Raw genomic sequence first — 22282 nt, 5'->3', positions numbered from 1 at the left:
TATTTGTACTGGGAATAAGTTTTTAACAAGGGGTCTATTTGGGGTACACTGGACCATTAAGAAGGATTGCGTGGGAATGTATTGACTTTGACATCAACCTGATTCACAGCCTTCTCGGCAGGAGAGCAGGTGTTATTTTTCAAAGCTTATTGTAAAATTATTAATATCTCCTGATGCAAAGGTCGATATAGGAGGTAACTCGTCGTTGTTAACATAGGAATAATGCAGTGAATATTATAACAATGTTATGGAACTGTAGATGTAATGGTATGCCATGTTTGATGTGACTGATTGCTTGAATTGAAATGCAAACGTAACCAAAACCAAAGACTTGGAGATTGCGATTATTTATATTAATACAGAATATTTAGCAGCACTTTATAGATAACCTAAAATAGTGGGTTCATCAATGATGCTGATACAACTGTTGTCGACTACTATCAAAATGGCATCGAACTGTAACTAAAATAAATGTCACCAGTAGGCCTAACACTGTTAATATTGTTGTGGTGGTAAACTTAAAAGCCAGACCGAAGATGGATGAAGAAATACGTGATCCTTCAGCAGAACTGGTGAAGTCCCTGGAAAAGTTGAATATCGTGCCATTTAGAAGCACTTCTCAGTTTGATTTGAGAGTTGATTTGAATTATCGACACTTACAGAAGCTGCCTGCTGATGTCTGCAGACTGACAGACCTTCAGTGGTTAAATTTAAATGTCAATAGGTTATTTGATCTACCAGATGAACTTAAACAACTTGTTAGATTGAGATGGTTGTATTTAGAAAGTAACAAGTTCGAACACTTCCCAAGAATTCTTTGTAAAGTTCCGTCACTGGTTCGTTTATATTTCAGCAGTAATGCCCTATCCACTCTTCCAACTGATGTGAAAGATCTCAGATGTCTAAGGCTCTTGGATCTTTCAGACAATAATTTTAAAGATTTTCCCGCTGCGATATGCTGCTCAGAATTAAAACTTCTTGACAAACTGTTTATAGATAACAATCAATTGAAGTGTATTCCATCTGAGATTAGTAAGTTGATTGGGCTTAAATCACTATGGATGAATAACAATCAAATAGAATGGCTTCCGCAAAGCATAGCTGAGCTGGTGAATCTCGAGGAACTTCAGATTAAAAATAACCGCCTTCACGGCTTGCCAGCCTACCTTGCCCCCGGATTAAATAAACTCTCTTCGATAGAATGGGAGGGTAACAGATTAACTCTAGCACTACGAGGACCTATTTCCCGTGGTGTCGGTGATCTTAGACAGTACCAGATATGGGCTAGAGAGATGGCGTTGTCAAAAGAGATGGTTGAATTTCGAAGCAATCGAGAGTCAGGGATGGAGCGTCCATGCTATAGGATGCGAACGAGACCAAGGGGTGTGGCTGTTATCATTGACAATTTTCCAACAGGAGACATTAATGAGGACAATAGTGAAACAGGTAAGAGAAACGGTGACATTTTGTTATACTTTAAATATGGAGGCGGTGGATGTCGTTCTCTGAGAGCGAAGACCTCTAGTAGCCTACCTACCATTTTTTGAGGACTATGTATTTTTGTAAAGTAATGTAATGTTATTTACTAATTTATTTTCACAGACAAGCTTCGAAGTGTTCTGATAAAACTAGGATTCAACGTTCGTATAATGAAGGGATTGATATCCCTCGATATCATATCCGCTCTTCGTTTCATATCAATGGAAGATCATCGCTATGTTGACTGTATCGTTGTTGTTCTCCTCTCGAAGGGGTCAAGTAATTCAGGAAATGTCCGAGGCAATGATGCCATAAAAGTAGAAATACGGCAACTCACAGACATCTTCACCGCTGCCAACTGTCCGACACTCGCAGGAAAACCGAAACTGTTCTTCTTGCAATTGCTAGAAGATAAACCAATGAAATCAGTTGGGAAGAAATGCAATGATTCTCCTTCTAAAAGTGATAGCTTGAAAGATCTAATACCGGATGAGGAAGATTTTTTGTTGACCGTAGCAGGTATCCCGCATACGATGTTACAGGAATCAAAGACGAGAGCGTACACCCTGTACGTTTCGTTATTGTTTGACATTCTGGAAAATTACGCACGTAAACTGAACTTATTAGATTTGCTGGCTACGGTGCATTCTCAAGTTAGTAATATCCAACTTACTTCTGAACAAAATGTGTGTCATAATGAAGCCCGAATTGTACCGTTTATTCAATCATCGCTACGATATAATCTCTACTTAAGCATTTACAATAGTACTAGAGAAAATACCAAGTAAATAATGTATCTAGAGAGCAGTCAACTTTTTCAAAATAAATTATAATTGAGAAAATAAATACTTTTATTTTATGTGTAATAAAATAATTTTATCTTAAAGAGATGTGTGTGTTGTATGTCTGTTCTACTTTTTTTCGCAATTAAAAACTTGCATTTTAAAGATATAATCCTATGTCAAATTAAGTTGCACTAAATATAAATTTAGATTAAAAGAGCCGAAATATAAAAACCAAATTTATACCAAATGGAAAACTTTTACAGAAGGCATGAATGGCGTTCCATAAGCAGTGGCGTTCCATGAATTGTAGCTCGCGACGAAAAATAAACACGCTTGAAAATGGAAGACAAATTTCTAGATTTGCAACAGCAAATGCGCCACAATCAGGAAGATCTTAAAGACTTTCTTCGTGATTTAGATAATTGGGAGGATACTATAAAGGAAAAAGATGTTGAATTACAGACAGAAAGCTCTACAAAACAACAAGTAAGTCTAGACCTATTAATACTCTGCTGGCATTATTTTTGCCATGACGACAGACGCTGTCCGCTGGGCGGGCTTGTGATGTATATTATGCTATATGTAGGCCTAGCCCTAGGGCCTATGCTTAGGCCTAGACATTTTCGCACACGCTTACTTGTCTTTGCTCTTTTCTATCATTCAGTCTAATAATTCTACATCTTGACATGTCTTACCCTAATTAGGCCTAGGCCTAGTAGTATTTATATTTTCTTGTAAAAAATACCCCCTAACTACAGATAAAGTATATCTTGGTTTTGTACTCTGTATTTTGTACAAATAACAAGAAAAGAATTTGTCAATTATTATTTAACTCCATTTTTTCTAGAAATTGCCACCAGTTCGTAATCAAGTAAAAGAAAAACCAAAACGAAAGAAAAAGCAATCCAAAGCAACAACAAATACGAAGGAGGAGGCGGCGAACCCATCTGCAGTCAAACAACAACGAATCAAGGCCTATGACTACAGAAAATGGGATACATTTGATGTTGTAGGTGAAATCCGAGTACTTTTGCATTTTAAATTATATAATTATACCATATATTTATACAATATTTTTAAATCTTCAATACACTCTTCAATATTAATGTTTTTTATATTTGCTTTCTCTAAAGGAAAAAGCTTGCGCTGAAGTTGAAAGTGGAGGAGAAGAAAATAGGGTTAGTTCAGAATATGAAACAGACAGTGATGAAGAAAGAAAGGAAAATACAAGACAGCAGAAAATGATGCAAGCAAATATGGAAAAAGAAAAGGTTTGTTCAGCTCGACTATGAAATAGAAAAGTGCTTTATATTAAAAAATGGTTTTCGGTGTATAATATCCCCATAATAGCCAATGACTCTTCTGCAATTAATTATATGATATTGTCATTAATAAAGTTATGTGGTATTTTTAAGGGTAATGACTTTTTCAAGAAAGGCAAGTTTGATGAAGCTGTGTTGTGTTACACCAGAGGAATGGAAGCAGATAGTACAAATGCAATCTTACCAGCTAATAGAGCTATGGCTTTGTTAAAACTTAAACGGTAAGCTCCACCATACAGTAGTCAATAGTATGACCTTGGTAATACTGTCTCTAGTATTGATAAAGGCTTTACCAAAGAATAATATGCGACAGTGGCATATTAACATTATAGTACAATTACTGTTAAAGCTTCATATATTTGAATATACCTATAGTATAGATTAAAATGTTGATTATTAATTAATATGCTTTGTCTTGACAGATTTGAGGAGGCAGAGAGTGACTGTAGTCTGGCCTTATCACTAGATTGCACTTATGTAAAAGCAGTTTGTAGAAGAGCATCAGCAAGGCTAGGCCTAGGAAAACTTAGTGAAGCGAAACAAGGTATGTAATGCACTACACTTTAATATCAAGTTAAGGGTTGTGCTAGGGTGTACTCCTCATTAGCTGGAAGAACAAAGAATTTTATATGAATATTTGTTCATTCATTTTCTTTTTCTAGACTTTGAACAAGTACTTTTATTAGAACCTTCTAATAAACTCGCAAAAACAGAACTTAAAAAGATTGGAAAGTTGGAGAAGGAGGAAGAAGATAAACAAAATTCTGCACCAACAAATAGAATATATGCAGTTGACAAACCACCTCATTTAAGGTCAAAGGTGAGATAAAAAGTGTTAAGTGTTTTTCTCCCTGGGTAACTCAGCTGAAGCACTTAATAAGTCAAAGCTCTTTCAATTATTGCATTCTGATAGTGTGTTACCAATTTTACTAGTAATGACGCACTGTTTGACGTTTTAACAGAAACCATTAAAAAGGATTCATATAGAGGAGATTGGGACAAATAAAGAGGAGAACATAGATAGTAAATCTACAGCAATGGAAACAAAAGATGATCGGCAAAAAGTACCCAAAGAAACAGCAATATCAACAGATACAGAAACACCTGAAAAGAGAGTGCATTCTGACACATCTGAACAATCACAATTGTAAGATCATATAGAGGATTGTTTATATGCTAGTTATGTTAAAATGTTTATAATTTTGTTTTCGGTATTCTGTAATTATTTAAAATTGCACTAGGATCAAAACAGTTCCTTGATAAACATATTCTACATGTTTGAAAAAAAAATTTTTGCAGAGACAAAACAAAGACAGCACCAGAAGTTGTAACAGCTGATGTTCCAATAATTACTCCCCCTCCCTCTCTTCCTCCTTCACCTCCATCTTCTTACCATCTTCTTGCTGATTGGAAACGGCTTGAAAAATATCCAACACAACTTGTTCAATATTTTAAAGTAAGTTTAAAAAATGTTGTTTCAATATATTTCCGAGATAACTGATTACTTTATAACATTCATTGCTATGTTGTACTTGTGGGAATTTCCATTTTAAGTTGGACCAATAACATTTCTTGAATCTTGTAGTTAGTACTTTCAGTAATTTTGATAAAACACTTTTTTTCACCAGCAAATTGATCCAGCAACATATCCATCATTATTCAAGCAATCAATGGATTCTGATGTGTTATCAAAAATTCTAATATTACTACATAACCATTATATACCGTAAGTTCTTCCGTTGTTTTCAATACAACTTTACTCCCTTTACTTGTTATAAGAATCTTTTATGTAGGCCTACTGTTATTTTATAATCCTTTTTTCTAAGGGGCTAAGCTCTGTTGGTTTCATTACAAAATGTATTAAATATACACTTTGTTTCATCAGGTCAAATGAAGCAATGTTTGCAGTCATAAGTAATCTTACAAAGGTCAAACGATTTGACATGAATGTCATGTTTATGTCATCAGAAGAAAAGAAATGTAAGTACTTGATTATATGTTTTTCACTAGCCTCATTTTCTATTAAATGTATTTATTGAGGGTTGATGGGGAGGTGGTTGATGGGAAGGTGGTTGGTTAGGAAGAAGAAGCTACAGGTGGGGAGAGCGGTTTATGGGCGCAATGTTTATCGCATCTAAAGTGAAAAAAATGGAAACATCCAATTTGTTTTTTAATGAATACTGTGTACCACCCCATGTAGTGCATCGTGTAACTAAGATTACACCACTAAGTTGACATATTGTTAAGATCAACAGAATACCAACATCAGTACAGATATTTCATCAGCAATTTCTTCCTGGTTATTTTTCCCTTTTTAATGTTTCATAATTTCCACTTCTTTTTATAGTGGTGAAAAATATACTAGAACACATTTCAAAGAACGAAAACATTAATGAAGCGGTATTGAGGGATGTATCAAAGAAATATGGAATATAACATGAAATACTACATTGTTTGCTGGAAGACTTCAATTTTAAAATAACATTTAGCTGTGGTTTATATTCTATTTGTTTAGTGCCAACCAATTGACACAGTGATGTCAATTGAAGCAATAAATTAGATACATGGTTTGATTTAGTTGGTTGTGGTTGGTTATGATAAAATCACATTTGAAAAATGGATAATATGGTATCTATAATTTATAATAATATACGATAATATAAAAAAAGTCCATTGTCTTAAGGTCATATGTTAACACGTTAAGTAGGAACAAAGTGGTATAAATACATAATACAATAATACAATACATATGTTGACAATGTGAACAAGGAAGAAAGGGAATAAAATTACAAACAAATATGTCGATGTAGAATAACAGCCACCCACACGTCGATACATTTTCAACTTTATATCCTTTTCTAAGGGTTTACCGCAAACCATGTTTTACATCGCAGTAGATTGTTTGAAAAAAAAAAACCTGTATGAAATACACTACTCAATTGTTTAAGAGAAACAAGAACATAAAAAGTTAGTTTTAGGCCTAAAGGCCTGTTATTGCATTGCAAGTATTCAACTATTTACACGACAGTTGAACGATATCGCTGTATTGTACGGCCCAGGGATATCTGATTGCACCACCAGCATGTAGTATAATACTGCTACATATTATGTTAAGTGACATCCCCTCCGGAATATTAAATCGTGACGTAGGCCTAATTATCCTCTCGCCTTGACTTGCATTACCGGCCCACCTCCCCTACGTCGAACTATGATTGGAGGAGGTCGATCAGCGAAAGTTAATTTGATCCCAAATCATTTATTTTTTAATAACTATTCACTTATAGCCATTTTCATAAATTCTTTATGTTTTAGTAACTTGTCAATCGGGTCCACCCGCCAATTATCGGTATTAAATCTGCCCCTCGTGTTCTTTCAAGTAGGCCTACAGTGTCTTTGATAGCCGAGGAACCATCGGTACTTGGTACCGAAAAAACCCAGGTTTCAACCGGAGTTTCAGCTTAAACATCCGTTTGATTGTTAGATTTTGAATGAGTTCCGGTGATAGGATGAAGAAGTTTTCCAGTGCCCTCGAAAAACATTAAAGCGTAAAATACCCGTACTCATCTGTGACAGGTGCAGAAACGTAACAAACTGTTAACAAAACGTTTTTATCGATCCTACAATTACTATATCTCATTTTAAAATTCTTTATTACAAATGTTTTTTATATATATTCCCCTATATATTATTTCATTTATTTATTGGACACAATCGGTGAAGGGGTTGCAATTTTTATCGTTTCTTCCAATAACTGGGCCTATCCGAGCCTACAATTATAACAATATTTAAAACAACATTTAAAACAAGATAAAATACGTTACATAAAGAGAATATTATATACAAAAATGAATTGAAATATGATATACTCATCTGATCAGTCTCGTTTTATTTATCACAATGATTTATTAAGATTAAAAAATATATAAAATTTTAGCACAAAAACTATTAGTAAAAATGTTTGAAGGGACCAGTTATCTTTTATCGAGTAAATATTTCTTTAACTTAAATAAGAAATTGTTTAATTGGAGGGAGGGATTATATGTTAATTAAAGTCATTGGTACTGACATATCTCTTAATATCCAAATATTTCCGAGTATTAAAATCGGGAAATCTTTTAGAATCGAATTTCTAGAAAATTTGTCATCTACTTATTTTCACAGTTACTTTGGATTGCAACATGCACTGTAATGTAACCTAAAGTGGAATTTCCATTTTCTTAGACACACTTAGGAACTTCCTGAAATGGTTCCCACCTGTTCATTACATTAAATTATTATTTTTTTTAAATTTCTCTAAATATATAAAAATACATTACAATGTATTTACCCGTACAAAAGACAAATTTCAACCAAGCTAATAAGAAATCGTTAAAGAACAGCAAATTGTTGAATAGTGAAGTTGAATGTATTAAGCTATTTTAGTGAGAGCACACTAGGCTCAAACAGCATTCCATTTTGGATAATAAGAATCAGAATACATTGAAGGTGTATAATACTATAAAGAACATAAAACACACATAAATATAAGAAAATTAATGAAAAAAGGAGGTAATACGGAATTCAAAAATGTCAAAATGTTACTGATGAATAATTGTAATCGACATTGGAATTGACAAAATGTTAAATAATATGATTTTATGTAATGACATGGGATAATATGAATGTGAATAAAAGTGGTGTTTGCGCCACAAAAGAGAGAAAAAAAAACATAAAACATCCATTGAAACAAATTTATATCATTTTTTTTTATTTCACCATCATTTCTTCCAATAACGCAACGTTCGTACTTGTCTGGGCCTTTCCGAGCCTGGTAGTACCCAGAAATCTAAATTAGGAAGTGACCTAATCGCGCTCGCATCTGATTGGTCGAAGGAGTTGTTGATCGGGTATGAGAAACCTATAAAGTAAGACGTAGGACGGGAAGCATATCAAAGTTCTTAACACAACTTATAAGAAGGTATTAAGACTGGCTCTGCAAACTTCTATGTACTCTGGCAAGCAAGTTGTTTAACTGAATCTAAATAATTTTTTTCTGAAGTTTGTTTTCAACTATAAGAACGTAAGTTATAATTTTTGTTTCTTTATTCAATTGTTTTTTTATAATACTCTGTATTCCTACAAAGCTATGTAAGAAACGTATTAGGCCTACTTTACGTGATTCCGTTTTAACATGGTGTTGACTACCGTGGGATTTTAAATATTATAAGTTTTCTAAAACCATGTTCCGATTTTGGATTGTTATTTAGTTAACAATAACATAGCCTGTAAGTATCAAATAAACGAAAATATTTTCGGTTGTTTTTTAAAAATATATATTGTATTGTGTTCAACAAAATATATTTGTATAAAGTCGAAATTCTGCTTGCCTTTCCATTAATTACCGTACTCGTACACTGTGAGTAAAATGTTTCATTTTTTTATAGAATGTTTCCAGAAGTTGCAGTATTTCTGCTGATGGCAGTCATCGTTTCTTCAGCACCCGTAGAAAAAGGATGGGACACCAGTGTGCCTGAAATACCAATGAGCGTCGATTTCAGCACTTTTATGGAGAAGTTTCAATACAACGTTGGCGAATCCATTCAAAACCAAATAGATACTGCGTTGGCAGGAGGAGAATTTTCAAACGGATTCGATGTACCTGATCAACAGCAGGTTGTGTTTGGTGGAATCGAGCAAGGAGGCCTCAGCTTTAATGGATTTGGCGAATCTGATACTCTACCAAAGTTTAGCGATCCAGATTTTGATTGGCAACAATATCTGGAGGCGGCAGAAGAAGGCAAAAATGGGTTGTCACCAGAAGAAGCAACCATGGGTCAGAATTTCGGTTCATTCGATATGCAGAAATATATAGACGAGGTTAACAAAGAAATGGAAGATTTAGGTTTGAACGAATAAATATTTTTGAATTTTCCTAGCATTACTGCAGTCATTCCAAAGCAACGAGAACATTTTCCATAGACAATCATTTCTAAATCAGTAATTTCAATTCTGTAATTGATATTTACGAACGCATTCCAAAGCAATGGCCATAGGGCAGTATGGGTAAGGTCTTTTACTGAAAGTTCACTGAGTGATTATCACGAACTTATATACAGGCAAGAAGACCGACAACATTATAACGATAATTATACAGTAATTAAATGTAATACCATAGTACATGCTATAGTAATTGAATCATTTTGTGTTTTATGTGTGCTAATCTTTTTCTTCAGTTCTTTAAGTTATCAGTGTGTTGTATATATTTTGTGTTTTTGTATCTATTTTATCAGTGTTTAGAACATTAAATAATAATTGAGAATGCATCTGATATTTTACTCTCTGTATTTATTTGTAGTAATGTTTAGCAATTTCTAAAACGTAGGATTGAATTCATTAAAAACTACATTCGCTGGTAGTTAAGAAACGTTAAAGATGGAACCTGCCCATATTCTTCTTCATCTAAATTTTCACCGACAGTTGTTCTACAGTCACCTGTAGGCCTACGGGAAAACGTTTTTGCTAACACGCACTTATGGTACCGTAATGTGGCTAATTCCGGCTCTTTAGCTCTGTCTAAACTATCAAACTTTATGTCTCAAACTACATCTCTAATTAAAATGTTCTTTTTCATTATTCCAGATTTAAAAGGAAATACATAGATTTCATAAATTCTGCACAACTCTATCGTATAAATTATCCGGAAGTCGTGGTTAAGACTATAAATTGTCTTAAACTCTGTCTGCTATCAATCTTTATGTGTAAAAAAAATGTGATGTTGCCATATAATTATGGACATGATGATGTCATATCACTACCATATTTGGTGCACATCACACTTTTTTTTGTCAAACTAGTTTGATAGTGTAGACAGATCTTTACACAGTAGGCGTACCGAATACTGAAATAACGTCATTACGTTGTGTCCTGGTGGGAACCAAGTTAGTATAGCAAATGTCATATGGTTACCGTAGTACGGTACCACCACCGGTGGTCTTGCTATCAGTTTTGTCGAATGTCGACATATAGGCCTAAGTGCAGTTAGGAATATTTCAATCTCTTATAATCATATTTTAAACATAATTTCAAAAGACACAACTATTGTTTTTCGTAATGTAATCATTTAATCAGAATTATTTCGTATAGTTTTTAAATCATTAATTACTGGGTTTGTCTTTTTTACACTTAAATATTGCGCTTTAAAATTAGTAAAATAAATTCACCCGAGTTAATTCATTCCATTTGATCATTAGATACAAATCTATAATATCCACCGTCAAAATTATCTGTCTCTTCACTCTTATCTTCAACTGTTCTCTTGTAAGTGACGTCATGAGTTATCTGGTCATCTTCTTTCCGTTCAGTTACTAATTCTAAACCACTTAACTGTGGCATTGTCTTATTGTTTTCATCATTGTCTGTACTTTGCTTTTCTCTAACTGTATCATTATTTGTCGCATGTGTTACCGATTCAATTTCTTCGTCAGTTATTATATATTCAGTGTTATCAGAAGATTCAATGTTCATTTGAATATTGTTGTCCGTCAAAAATTGTGCTTCGTTTTCCGTTGGAGTTTTCGGAATCGTTTCGTTTTCAGTTTCCAAATCAGTTCCATGTTCCGGTAGCTGTACGCTAATTCGTAATGAGGTTTTTAATATGCCATTTTCCGAGTTATTCATCGGATTTGTTTCCTGTATTGGGTCTAATGGAGTTGAACTATGAATTGAAGCTCGGCTTGACCTTTGTGCAGACAAATCATCCCGAGTATACGATAATTCCCGAATAGCCGACAATTCCCGAATCCGTTCTAAATCATCTTTGAATTGTCGTTTAGCATTTGTGAATTTATGTCTTGTCCTAAGATTATTTTCATAAGCGTCTCCTTCGACAACTTTCCACTTTTCTTTTTGTAAAATTAATTTGGTCTTTTTCTTTGATTTTGTATTACAGTCTTTAAATTTCATGTTCGTATTGCTATCCTGTTTGTCCATCGTAATAAGATTATCATTTGTGTCTTCGGCATCATCTACTGATGCGTGTTCGACCGATGTTGCTATTGGTGGAAGTGGGTTCGCGTGGTTCAGCGCGTAGTTTACGTCACTCGCATGGGTATATCTGCCCTCTAACAATTTAGCAGCCTGCTGCATTTGTAGCTTGTAATTCTGTACGTAGCGATCTTCGGCTGATGGCAATACATGTGCTTGATATTCACCTCCTAATGCCGGTCTCCAAGTCTTCATTTCTAATTTTTCTGGCCTAGTGATGACTTTAGTTGCGATTTGTCCCTCTGTGTTTGGTATACTTTTCTTTGGTGGGGCATGTCGAAATTTCTTTCCCTTCTTTTTGTCGTCAAAAGCAGGTCGTACTACCATTACGCGTCTGAAAAAATTAATGTGTAGAAATTAGTAAGATTTTAAGTAAATTTTTATAGGATCACTTTAGATAAGCTTCAAAGTAAAATATAGGCCTAGGCCTACTTACTTCATCAAAGACTGTTGTTGTATGACATAAGGTCCCCTTGGTGGTCGGTAGGCTCTGTGGAAAAATAGAATGTTGTGAATTTGGTTGCAATCAGCATTAATTGTCATCATCACCAACTACCCCAAACCGTATCATCAAAATCATCTTCAACACTTACTTGATTATCATAGGGGATTTCCCCATGCCAACATTCTGGTCACCACTTCGCCTTTGTTTAACTCTCTGTACTAATTGGTGCATAGCTAGTTCTTTTGACGTTGTAGCAAGCTCTGTGGGTGCAACTCGGGGCCAGTACTGTTGCCTAGAAAAATAATAAAATCAATTTACTCTTTATATTCCATGTCATAGTGCACTTATTCCTCGTCATCATTCTACTCGTTGAACGGAATAATGAAAACAGATATTCTTGCGTTACCATGGACACTCAGGACTGGTTTCATTGTTTGTGCTTAAACCTTCATATAATCTTTATACGTCTACATTAATTCCATTCATACGTTTTACGGAATAGAAGACGGTAACGTTGAATAATCGCGTATAAGATTGTTTATAAATAAAAATGGTGCGTCCTCCTTTGCGTGCGATGAAACAAGTGTAAACGTAATGACGAGAAAATACACTTTGTAACTTTGTAAATGATTAATTATGCCTAAGTGTTTATTTAACATAGAAGTACGTATTGTACCGTATCTATGTTTACTATGTACACACAGTCAGTAGACTAAACAAATATAGCCAGAACTGTAATGGTAATGATAATAAAACTCAACCCAATTAAAAAGCGATTAAGTTGCTATACTCTTTAGATATAGTACTTTGACACGTCTATGATAATGATCTTTTATTTTGTATCAAGATTATTTGAGTGATTGGCCCTGATATATCGAATAGAAACCCATAACACACAGTACAGCAGAAATCCAATAAACCGACTGTTTAATAAAATAATACTAAGAAGGAAAATAGTATCGGAAGGAAGGAACGAGTTAGCTATCACCATGGCGACGTGTCGGGCGACGTGTATACAATTCTACCCACTGCATACCATGTGCTTTCACCTTTTACAACCTCATATTTTATTATGTCATGCTTCCAATGAAGGTAAGAGACCCATGCAGAGTTTGTAAAACCCACAATGGGATAAAACAAATCATTTGATTCGAACGTAAATTCCAAGTACATTAGAACGGAAAATATAAAATGTATCATAGCCATTATGGTTACTTTTTATTAAAGATCTTTCTAAAATCGTTGTTTTCACTCTGTGCCGAAACTTCAGTATTTTTATGGGTATTAACTTCAGATTTTATTCATAAACTTTTTTACCCGCTTTTAAGTGTTTGTTTACTTGCATTTTAGAGTACTCGGACTTTAAACTTTCCACTTAACTTATATTCAAAGTTTATAAGTGTCCATTTATTGATAAAGTGATTTTTTGTACTGTACATTAATATTGACGTATCAATTAGTGGACTATACTCACCCATCTCGATTTGTTGCCAGACTGTTCGTAACTTGATTGACAAAAGTTGAATGCGTTCTATTATTATTTTGTTGACTATCAGCAAATTTAGTTTCTGATCGAAACGATGTTCCTGTGAATATTTTAGGTTAAATGATTAACTTTATAATACACAGGTTTAAGAATATCAGTGTATATATTAACCCTGGACCCATTAGGTCGACACTGAGACTAACTTCCAATGGTCTCCAGCTAAAGTAATTTTCATAATCATATTTATTATCTTTAATATCATTTTCTAATTTGTCACTCTTATAATCAAATTCGTCCGTATCATATCTTGATCAACTTCATCATTATCATTAATGTATCATTCTTCCTCACAACCTTACTAATCATTATCAACTACATCCACTCTCCCTGTAGCTGTCATCATAATCATTATCTTATTCGCATCATCTATTATCACAATTCATCTTCGTCATTATCAGTATCTTGAACGATTCTCATTGGCTCATTCATCATCGATTTCAACTTAATAAATATCATAAGTTTACCTTGCATCCTGTGCTTATGAAACATCAACCTATAGTCAGCATACTTCCTCTGAAAATAATGAAAATAAGAAATGTGATGTCATGGTTGTAACCATTAGTACCAGTGCCTGTGAATCGCCTTTGATAGTTGTATTGTTTGCCTTAAGTGTTGGTAAGCATTAAGTATCGCATATTAATTAAAGCCAATATGCTTATGTTTGATTTGAAGGATTTTATAAAGAGGTTCCTCTTGACTTAAAATGATCGTGCTAACCGAATAATTTGAACAAGATACATTTTAATATCGAATATGACGACAATTGAATATGACGATGATTTTACAGTGTTTTGTGACGTTTTAAACACTCTGTATTATTTAGAGAACATGATTTTTAATACTTTTTTCGTCGTTAAAAAGATATTCTAAACATTTCTTACGGTTTTCCTTATTTAAACTACTAATGTACAATCCGCTACAGTATTATTGTTTACTCGGAATGCAACAAACAAACCCAAAACATGGTTGACTTGTAAAAAAATATAACGATAAATATCGATGTATAGCTGTATATATTAGCTATTTTATAGTGCATATAAAAAAAAAACAGCGTTGTGGTGGGTCGATTCCTAATTCCTGTCAAACAGGAAAGACACACACTAAGGTTTTATGAGTCTCTTTACAAAATGCTTTGAATTTATGTAAAGATGTAGAGTATTTAATATATCCGTAAGGTGATTAAAAGCCGCAGCTGAAAGTGATATAAATTGGGATGAGATTTCAATATATGAAATTGAAATAATTTAAATGAAATCTGCTACGTAAGAAGTTATATTGTGTGATTAACTAATACAAATATTGTATGTACACGGTATTAAAATGTATAATTAAAGAGAAATGTCACCATTGAAATCTCAGTTATGTAATTACTCGTTATCTTAAATTCATTACGTAAGATATTTAAAAAAAATAAAATAAGATAAACCATAAAGGTATTAGTAGTTTATTATATATCTTAAACTACATTTTATATAAGAAATTGATCATGTTTTTTCTTAAAGGAACTTCTTATTTTGGCCCTTTTCAGGGTAAAACTATGTTATTTTGCTTTCGACTTTAGTCTTTCTGTGATTTGCCGCCATTAGGGTGGTGTTCTTAAAATGTGGTTTGAACAATACTCATCTTCTCAATGCATTTCTCTCGACATTTTCTTAAATATTTGTCCATCCTCCCCTTATCATTTAATATAAAACTTCTTTTTATATATTTCGTTTAATTTTCGTTGCATATTGTACGGTCATCAAAACCGAAACAGTATTCCACTTAAAAATTGTTTTAGTCTTTTAGTTTTGTCTCTCGGTGCAAAAGATGGTGATGATTTATTACTTTCGGTACGATCAACATACAATTAATAACTATTATCAATAAAAGTATCAATTTAATATATAAGTTATTAATTAAACAGCAAAGTACACAATACATGAGTTTCATATTCGATGACTTGTTGAAACAAAATACGTATTTTAGCATGTTCGTGCGAGAACATAGATACACTTTTTAAGATTACAAAACAACAAAAAAGACAAAAATTACATATGTTAATATTCGTATAATAAACCTACCTTATTGATGACTTAAGAACACCTAACGTTTTCAGACATTTTCAAAAATAATTTCCAATTTGAAACCTAGTAACCGTTACAAAAGCTTTGCGCAAACACTGACTGCTACTCTGCGATGTAGCATTTATTCAAGGTGTATATCGTCGGTATGATAATTACGGTAGGGGTAGCAAGAGGTCACGTGGTTCTATTCATAACAGAATACTTGAATGGTGAACTAGTTTGCTTAACGATCCCCTTGATAATTGTCAATAAATGTAATAATACTCTTGATGTATATATTACGTATTGACCCCTGTTCACGTGTTTTAAAGATTTATATTACCACCGTTTCTATGCGTGGTACTCCATTGTGCTATTACCTGTACTATATCATACTATAAAGCACTGTAAAGAACAAAAGTGCTGCGATGGAATGACAGTACACACCGTGCTGCGATGGAATGACACGTCATACTCTTTCCATTTCGTTCCATTTTAAAAAAGAAAAGAACAAATACATAACAAAACAAAAAAAGAAAAGAGTTCAAAATCCAAAAGACTGGTTAACCAAAAAGCAAAATGTCAAGTGGCTCACCAAAATGGAAATTGAAAAGAGTTACACACTTATAATTAAAATACATAACAAATCCAGTTCCAATGTGAAGAGAAGCCTACATATTTCACTATTTCGTGAAGATATTTTCTCGAATTTAAAAATTAAAATACGCTGAAATTTTCATCAGGAAAATAAGCATATTGATTATCAATTAAATATATATCCACAGAAATTATGGTTTCATTTAAAAATTGACAAATCGAATACTATAACAAAACTAATTTAATTAGTACTGTATATATTGAATACTGGCAATGTATACAAGGAATACGTTATTTCTTAAAAATATTGTACCATGTTGATTTTGGACCGTTTAGATAAAGTATCCTTACAAACTCGAAAACGCTGGATATAATGTGAATCCGCGTTAAGAGTGAACTCGACGAACGAATAGATTGATTTAGTGTAGTTTACCGACTGTTTACATTGGAATGGAACCATGGTAACTATGAAACGAAACGACAGACAATGGTCAGTCCAATCGTATTTACATGTGAACGTAACCTAACGTACTATACCCGTATGTTCGAATGGAAATGCAATATTTAGAATACTTACATGTAAGACGTTCATGTTTGTCGCATTATTTCCAAATGACATTAATGTTAGAAACAAAATTATTTATTCTAAAAACAATTCTTGTAAATCCTGTAGAATAATTACTTTGTTCAAGTCAGAGAAATCAGGTCTAATTATAGTCCAGCATGTTATTGCAAACAGGAATCGGGCAGAATTGATTAAAAACGATTCGCAACTTGCTTGGCATCTTTTGTTTCTTTGTAAGTCGCAAAACAATCAAACAAAAAGATTGAATAGAAAATGACTCGTTGACCCTACCACCTAGTCAGCTTAAGTTAATGTTGTTCATTGTAATGCATCAACAATCGATATGCACAGGATTAAGTACATGTACACTATTGATCACAATAATTGATGTTAAACTGAGCTGCTAAGTATATCTTCAACCCACCGCTGTGATACTGGTTCTGCAGTAGAAGTTCGTAGTGGAGAAGTATAGCCATGGTTACACCTTGTCGCCTCGAAAGTCCATGTTATAACCGGATCCGGTAATATAACGTTACGCTCAAACGTCAAGTCTTCTCATTACGTAATCGGTTTAAGATCCTTTTTCTAATACATCATTATAAAATGTATTTTTTAAATATAATGTTTAATTACAGTCTAATACCATTTTGTTAAACTTATGTGAGTCAAACACGTCTATATTTTGATTGCGCATGTGCCCGTTGCTAGGATAGTGGTAACTTTCGAAGAAGTATGTCTGAAAGATCCAGGGGCTAACTCCACCACTACCACCACCACCATCTATTTGGTTTCGATTTAGAGAAGTCGCCCTCTCATCTCAACAAATAGCAAATATCCATACACGAAACAAGGACGTTGGTATTCACATTTTCCTATTTAATATTTAGTTTCTTTTATTTTGAACAATGTGAAATCAAATGTAAAATTTATTAACATATTAATTTATAACAAAGAAGAAAATAGGAAGCATATTAATTAAACAAAATTAATATTAGCGGTAAATTGTTAATGCGTCAACGATTACTTTACGTTTCACCCGAAGGATGATGCTTTTTATTACTGTTATATCAACCGAAACACAATACCGAACGGTGGAGCTGTAACTTAGACGCCAGGATTAACACGACCACCAAGTTCACAGTCTGAACTGGGATTAATACTATTGTAAGGCCAAACAGGTGAAAATATTTTGTTACTCATGTGTTTGTTTCAATAAACATTATTTATTGCTGCTATTTTTTCGGATGACGTAATAACGTTTTACAGTACTAAAACACGTAAACATGGAAACATCCGGAATTTATTTTCAGTACCGGGATATCCCCGTTTTTATTATTTTTATCACATGACCTATACAAATATATACCCAGATAACAAAGATACAGGTACACTGCAGCTGTAACAAAACGAAACAATACTATTGTTATGAGTCGTTCAACCAGAGTAAACATATCACTACAGTAATTTTACTTATATTTCCGGGAGTAGTAACGTGGTAATGTCTGTTAATTAATAATGATAATCTGATATCTGCTGAAAATTATTGCGTGGTTCTTACTACTGTATACTTTATTCGTGTTTATCATATGATTTGAGGAAGAAGCAAGAGAAGGAAACGTTATTGAACTACTTCAATCCCTCTTAAAACGTGTGCTCGATATCGACGGAACTTGACCTGGAGTTTCGTACATACAGTAAATGGTCGCAATCTAGTTCCTACTACTAAATACTGTAAAAAACTCGTACCATGGATGTCACCATGAAAGGATATCTTACGAAGGAGAAGAAAACTGGAACGAAGAGGTTATCTCTTCGTTATGTAAGTATTGTATCATTACTTCATTAGCCTGCCTATTTTTATTTGTGGACTTTATATTTATGGGCAGTGCCGCGTGACATTCCCCCCACGTCCCACCGTCCCTCCATGAACTTTATTTTAGGCCCTAAACGAAATGATAGTATCATAGCCACATTTTTACGGGGCTCTGTATGGTAGGCCTATGAAGCTTATGTATTTCAGTTACTGGCCTACACTATATTAATATTTTATTATTTATTTCCAGGGTTCAAAAAGAAGATGGTTTCAACTCGAAGGACAAGAGTTACGCTACTACGAGTCCGAGGAGAATTCTAAGGTAAAACCATGAGTATTTATTATAATAGGGGCTAATGATTTTGTGATGATTATTACGATATTAAATAATGATGGATGGTGCAAATGATAACGAGAATTAGGCCTATTGTAATGCTTACGATGGCGTTGATTGACACACATAACTTGTTGGCCAAATAAAGTACTGTGTTATTATTCTCTAATGTGTATTATTCCAGGAAAAGAAACACGAAGGTCTGCGTGGTTTTATCAGTGTCTTTGATATTCAGTCCGTAAGAAAGCTTTCCACCTCAAATAGACCAAATACATTTCAGATCGTCACCAGAAGAAAGGGCAGTCTTGCATTGGTAAGTTACAGCTTATTTAGTGACGCCCACAAAGAAGGGTAGACTTGCGTTGGTAAGTTACAACTTATTTAGTGACGCTTACAAAGAAGGGTAGACTTGCGTTGGTAAGTTACAACTTATTTAGTGACGCTTACAAAGAAGGGTAGACTTGAGTTGGTAAGTTACAACTTATTTAGTGACGCCCACAAAGAAGGGTAGACTTGCGTTGGTAAGTTACAACTTATTCAGTGACGCCCACAAAGAAGGGTAGACTTAAGTTGGTAAGTTATAGCTTTTTTGTGACGCCCACAAAGAAGGGTAGACTTGCGTTGGTAAGTTACAGCTTATTTAGTGACGCCCACAAAGAAGGACAGACTTGCGTTGGTAAGTTACAACTTATTTTGTGACGCCCACAAAGAAGGATAGACTTGTGTTGGAAAATTACAGCTTATTTGATGACTCCTACAAAGGATAGACTTGCGTTGTTAAGTTACAACTTATTTAGTGACGCTTACAAAGAAGGGTAGACTTGAGTTGGTAAGTTACAACTTATTTAGTGACGCCCACAAAGAAGGGTAGACTTGCGTTGGTAAGTTACAACTTATTCAGTGACGCCCACAAAGAAGGGTAGACTTGCGTTGGTAAGTTACAACTTATTTAGTGACGCTTACAAAGAAGGACAGACTTGCGTTTGTAAGTTACAGCTTATTTAGTGACGCTTACTAAGAAGGACAGACTTTCGTTGGAAAGTTACAACTATTTAGTGACACTAAAAGACGGTTAGACTTGCGTTGGTAAGGTTGTAGTAACGTGTTCCAATTAAAATTGGCAGCATTAACTGTTTGATAAATAAATTGCATTTCAGACTGCAGATACGGAAGAGGTGACAGATAAGTGGATTACAATGATTCAGTTAGCAATGCGACTCAAACGATCAACGGTATCGATATCGGAGGTGTTAAGGGGGTGAGTACGTAAGGCCTATGACAGATTATGTTAATCCCTTATAAAGGTCAGAAAAAATATGCATTGTTTATAAGTTCATGCATTAAAATATAACCAGAAACAACGAGTAACCTTGTATTTTGAAACATAAATCAATTTATTTTTCACATTATAGATCTGTGACCGAAGATAGTTTGGGCGCCAACTCATCAGATGAAGAATTTTGGGATAAAGATTTTCCAATAGAGATGCTAGACGAACAAAATTTTTATTCAACTTTAACAGATTCTAAAGATGCTGCAAAAACAGACTGCGATGATGATGTTTTCGTTGGGAATGAAAAGAAAAGGTTATCTGAACGAAAGGACTATCATATTTATGACGAGATTAATTTGGAGAATGTGAAGAAAACGGAGGTGATTGATCATCTATCTGTTGTTGCAGACGACGGAGATGCAGCTGCAGAAAGGTCTGCAGACGTAAAGTCTACAGTGGCAGACGATGTTTTAGATGAGAAGAGTAGAGATACTTACAGGGAAAGTGGATATGAAACAACGGAGCATAGCGATGCTGCTGATTATATAGACAATGGAGCAACCGAATCAACAATCGGAGCCGGTAAGATCCTTGAGGATACAGATACAACTGGAGATAAAACTATCGAACATGTAAACGATGGTCAGGAGGAGGAGAAAGATGATGACGATGCGTCCGCTGTACACGTGTTAAAAGACTTAATTAGAAAAACAGTTATATCGGAATTTCAAGAAGAAATCGATATTATGGAACAAGAAGAACAACATGAAGGCGTTGAGACAGCTCATTCTACTGAGGAGCAGGGCGCGTCTGCTTTTGACCAACTACGCGCTATGCTGGGAAATGACTTGTGAAGTCACAATTGAAGTTACAAGATCTACACTATAAAACTAGTTTGACAACAAAAGTGTGATGTAGAGGTGCCCAAATATTGTAGTGACATGCTTAAATATGGTGGTGATATGGCATCATGTCCATATATGGGCACATCACATTTTTTTTGTCACATAAAGTATGATAGTGTAGACAAGGCTTTATAAGCTACGGTACCTCGTAACCATGCATGACAAACACAATGAGGAATTATTTGAGAAAAGATGTTGAGTATGAGAAAATTGGAGTGATACATTTTATTTTGTTTGAAAACTTGGTACATGCACGGGTGATTGATGTAAATAATTGTCGCACACCTTCTTTTATTGCTGATAACTTTAATTATATAGCGCTTATGAAAAATCCCAAATAAAACCAAGGAAATTGTGTATACTACTGCACCATCGATTTTAACATATTATTTATTCATACTAGATATGTTGCCGTCCCATTAAGCAAAGCATTTCACTGTGTATAAAAAAAATATAGGCTACTGAAGGTTTAATTATTGTTCGATAAAGTGATTACTTAGTGTAGTGGTAATTTAAATAAAATTATTAATTGTTTGATTTGGAAACAAATATTTTCATTTTGCATTCATTTGAAAAGTTTGTAGTACAGGTATGTTTCTTTTAAGCATGCGTAGAAGCATATAAAAATCGCTTTAAATTGTTGCATTTCTTTTTTGCTGAAATAGGGCTATTAAAATTATGTAAATTTCATATGAGCATGCGCGAAACCATAGTTAACATTACGCAATCGTTACAAATATAAAATAACCCTGCGCATGTGCAGATTGAAAGAGCGCATGTTGTTACGTGGTTACGTATGTTTACAACGTATGTCAACTTTTCATTTGACGAGTCGAGTTTTCTTAACGACGTTATCTTTATCTGTTTAAAATGCCTTGCTGTAAAAAAAACTCAATGAGTGTAGTCCACTTGGTAAGATAAAATTAAGTTATTTTTAATGTAGTCTAATGCTAGGCCACTTGATCACTGCGTTATAGTAGTTTTATATTCATTAAACAGTTGGACAAGTTAGGCCGGTCAGTTTCACATAACAACAACCACCAGGCGCCGAGTGAGAGTCTTGTTGCTCCTTGCGCGCGCTTTGACGGGGGAAACAGTAAAACTTCTATTAATATTTATATATTAAATCATGTTCACCGTACCAATAATAT

At 34.0% G+C, this 22282-nt stretch overlaps 5 protein-coding genes across 6 annotated transcripts; 4 read left to right on the top strand and 1 right to left on the bottom strand.

Annotated features, from left to right (window-relative positions):
- The first annotated feature begins 5 nt into the window (after positions 1-5).
- On the top strand, positions 6-2312 carry LOC144855478 (uncharacterized). Its single transcript, XM_078713354.1, has 2 exons — positions 6-1446; positions 1603-2312. The coding sequence occupies exons 1-2, from the start codon at positions 537-539 to the stop codon at positions 2265-2267; spliced, it is 1575 nt and encodes a 524-aa protein (XP_078569480.1). The 5' UTR covers positions 6-536; the 3' UTR covers positions 2268-2312.
- A 259-nt stretch (positions 2313-2571) lies between these two features.
- Positions 2572-6159, top strand: LOC144855679 (RNA polymerase II-associated protein 3-like). The gene is made up of 11 exons (XM_078713592.1): positions 2572-2750; positions 3112-3273; positions 3398-3535; positions 3680-3807; positions 4009-4130; positions 4249-4406; positions 4549-4733; positions 4886-5042; positions 5215-5312; positions 5472-5566; positions 5934-6159. Exons 1-11 carry the CDS (start codon positions 2604-2606, stop codon positions 6020-6022), a joined length of 1479 nt encoding a protein of 492 aa, XP_078569718.1. The 5' UTR covers positions 2572-2603; the 3' UTR covers positions 6023-6159.
- Positions 6160-8522: 2363 nt separating this feature from the next.
- Positions 8523-9893, top strand: LOC144855703 (uncharacterized). The gene is made up of 2 exons (XM_078713621.1): positions 8523-8645; positions 9010-9893. The coding sequence occupies exon 2, from the start codon at positions 9011-9013 to the stop codon at positions 9479-9481; it is 471 nt and encodes a 156-aa protein (XP_078569747.1). The 5' UTR covers positions 8523-8645; position 9010; the 3' UTR covers positions 9482-9893.
- An 814-nt stretch (positions 9894-10707) lies between these two features.
- Positions 10708-16919, bottom strand: LOC144855676 (uncharacterized). Of its 2 annotated transcripts, none has more exons than XM_078713588.1 (6): positions 16819-16919; positions 14064-14112; positions 13528-13639; positions 12202-12345; positions 12045-12098; positions 10708-11942 (listed from the first exon to the last, which is right to left on the bottom strand). In XM_078713588.1, exons 1-6 carry the CDS (start codon positions 16858-16860, stop codon positions 10796-10798), a joined length of 1548 nt encoding a protein of 515 aa, XP_078569714.1. In that variant the 5' UTR covers positions 16861-16919; the 3' UTR covers positions 10708-10795. The 2 variants fall into 2 exon arrangements, with proteins under 2 accessions (XP_078569714.1, XP_078569715.1); XM_078713589.1 differs by lacking the exon at positions 16819-16919 and adding an exon at positions 15663-15774.
- Positions 16920-18255: 1336 nt separating this feature from the next.
- Positions 18256-21769, top strand: LOC144855559 (uncharacterized). The gene is made up of 5 exons (XM_078713455.1): positions 18256-18625; positions 18870-18941; positions 19138-19266; positions 20111-20211; positions 20366-21769. Exons 1-5 carry the CDS (start codon positions 18554-18556, stop codon positions 21078-21080), a joined length of 1089 nt encoding a protein of 362 aa, XP_078569581.1. The 5' UTR covers positions 18256-18553; the 3' UTR covers positions 21081-21769.
- Positions 21770-22282: the final 513 nt, after the last annotated feature.

This window comes from Antedon bifida, chromosome 11 (genome assembly GCF_963402885.1).
Source record: "Antedon bifida chromosome 11, ecAntBifi1.1, whole genome shotgun sequence".
Taxonomy (NCBI): Eukaryota; Metazoa; Echinodermata; class Crinoidea; order Comatulida; family Antedonidae; genus Antedon; species Antedon bifida.
The sequence above is the reverse complement of the archived record's forward strand: the minus strand, read 5'-3'. Positions and strand labels throughout refer to the sequence as shown.